Consider the following 1,331-nt stretch of genomic DNA (forward strand, 5'->3'; position numbering starts at 1 on the left):
GTGTCCGGTGTGATGTACTGACCAGTGTGATGTACTGACCGGTGTGATGTAGTGTCCGGTGTGATGTACTGACCGGTGTGATGTACTGACCAGTGTGATGTAGTGTACGGTGTGATGTACTGACCAGTGTGATGTACTGACCAGTGTGATGTACTGACCAGTGTGATGTAGTGTCCGGTGTGATGTACTGACCGGTGTGATGTACTGACCAGTGTGATGTACTGACCGGTGTGATGTACTGACCAGTGTGATGTACTGACCAGTGTGATGTAGTGTCCGGTGTGATGTACTGACCGGTGTGATGTACTGACCAGTGTGATGTAGTGTACGGTGTGATGTACTGACCGGTGTGATGTACTGACCAGTGTGATGTACTGACCGGTGTGATGTACTGACCGGTGTGATGTACTGACCAGTGTGATGTAATGTCCGGTGTGATGTACTGACCAGTGTGATGTAGCGTTGTTTGTGTTGTTGAACTGTTGCTGGTGAATTACAAAATGACGAATGTCCACAAATGTGAGAGTTTGAGTGGCAGGTCGGCAAAATGAGCCTTGGCTTCTGCTGCACCTGGTAAAATATTAAATCTCTATCTCTAATTTTGTTTTGTGCTTGAATTTTGACCAAACCACAATAAAATGTCATTTATGGCTTTGTAAGTCAGGAGGAGGAGTTTAAATGTGATTCTAAACAGGACAGGAGCCAGTGAAGAGACTCCAGCACCGGCGTCATGTGCTTTCTTCTTTTAGTTCCTCTTGTAATCTTGCTGCTGCATTTTGAACCAGTTAAAGCTTTTTATGGAGCTTTTAGGACCTGCTGTGAGCAGGAGTTACAGGAGAATCTAGACGTTACAGATGCAGGAGTCGTTTTTCAGCTTCACTTTTAGGCCGGATTCTTCTGATTTGATCTTTATTACACAGATGAAAGAGTCTGTTTTACAGACTTGATTTATATGAGCTTTAAATGAGAGCTCCTGGTCCAATCGGACTCTGAGGTTTCTCACAGTAGAACTGGAGGCTTCACTGACATTGTCCAGTGTGACTATCTGCTCAGATAAAGCGTCGTTTGTCGCAGAGACGTCGATGATCACAAACTTCAGCTTTAGTTTAAATGTCCCCACAGCGTCTGGAGCTGATGTTTGTAGATTTGATTTGCTGTGGAAAATAAATAAAACTGAGATTGAAATAATTTTGCACAAAAATGTCTCTGAGGCTGATTCAAAAACAACTTGTTTCAATAATGAGAACAAAACAATATTTGTGAAATATAAAAGCAAAAATCTTTACTCTTACTACTACTAATACTTACTTACTATTTTTGAACATTTGTCT

The 1,331-nt window shown here is 42.1% G+C and overlaps 1 protein-coding gene across 1 annotated transcript in view; it reads left to right on the forward strand.

Annotated features, from left to right (window-relative positions):
• The first annotated feature begins 500 nt into the window (after positions 1 to 500).
• Positions 501 to 1,331, forward strand: part of cd8b (cd8 beta) — a 69,912-nt gene continuing 69,081 nt past the window's right edge. Inside the window, exon 1 of the mRNA XM_072432253.1 lies at positions 501 to 519. Coding sequence (XP_072288354.1) covers positions 501 to 519 — 19 coding nt within the window. The remainder of the gene's footprint in view (positions 520 to 1,331) is intronic.

This window comes from Eucyclogobius newberryi, unplaced genomic scaffold (genome assembly GCF_026437365.1).
Source record: "Eucyclogobius newberryi isolate DKJ021-1_F unplaced genomic scaffold, fEucNew1.0.hap1 SCAF_109, whole genome shotgun sequence".
NCBI lineage: Eukaryota > Metazoa > Chordata > Actinopteri > Gobiiformes > Gobiidae > Eucyclogobius > Eucyclogobius newberryi.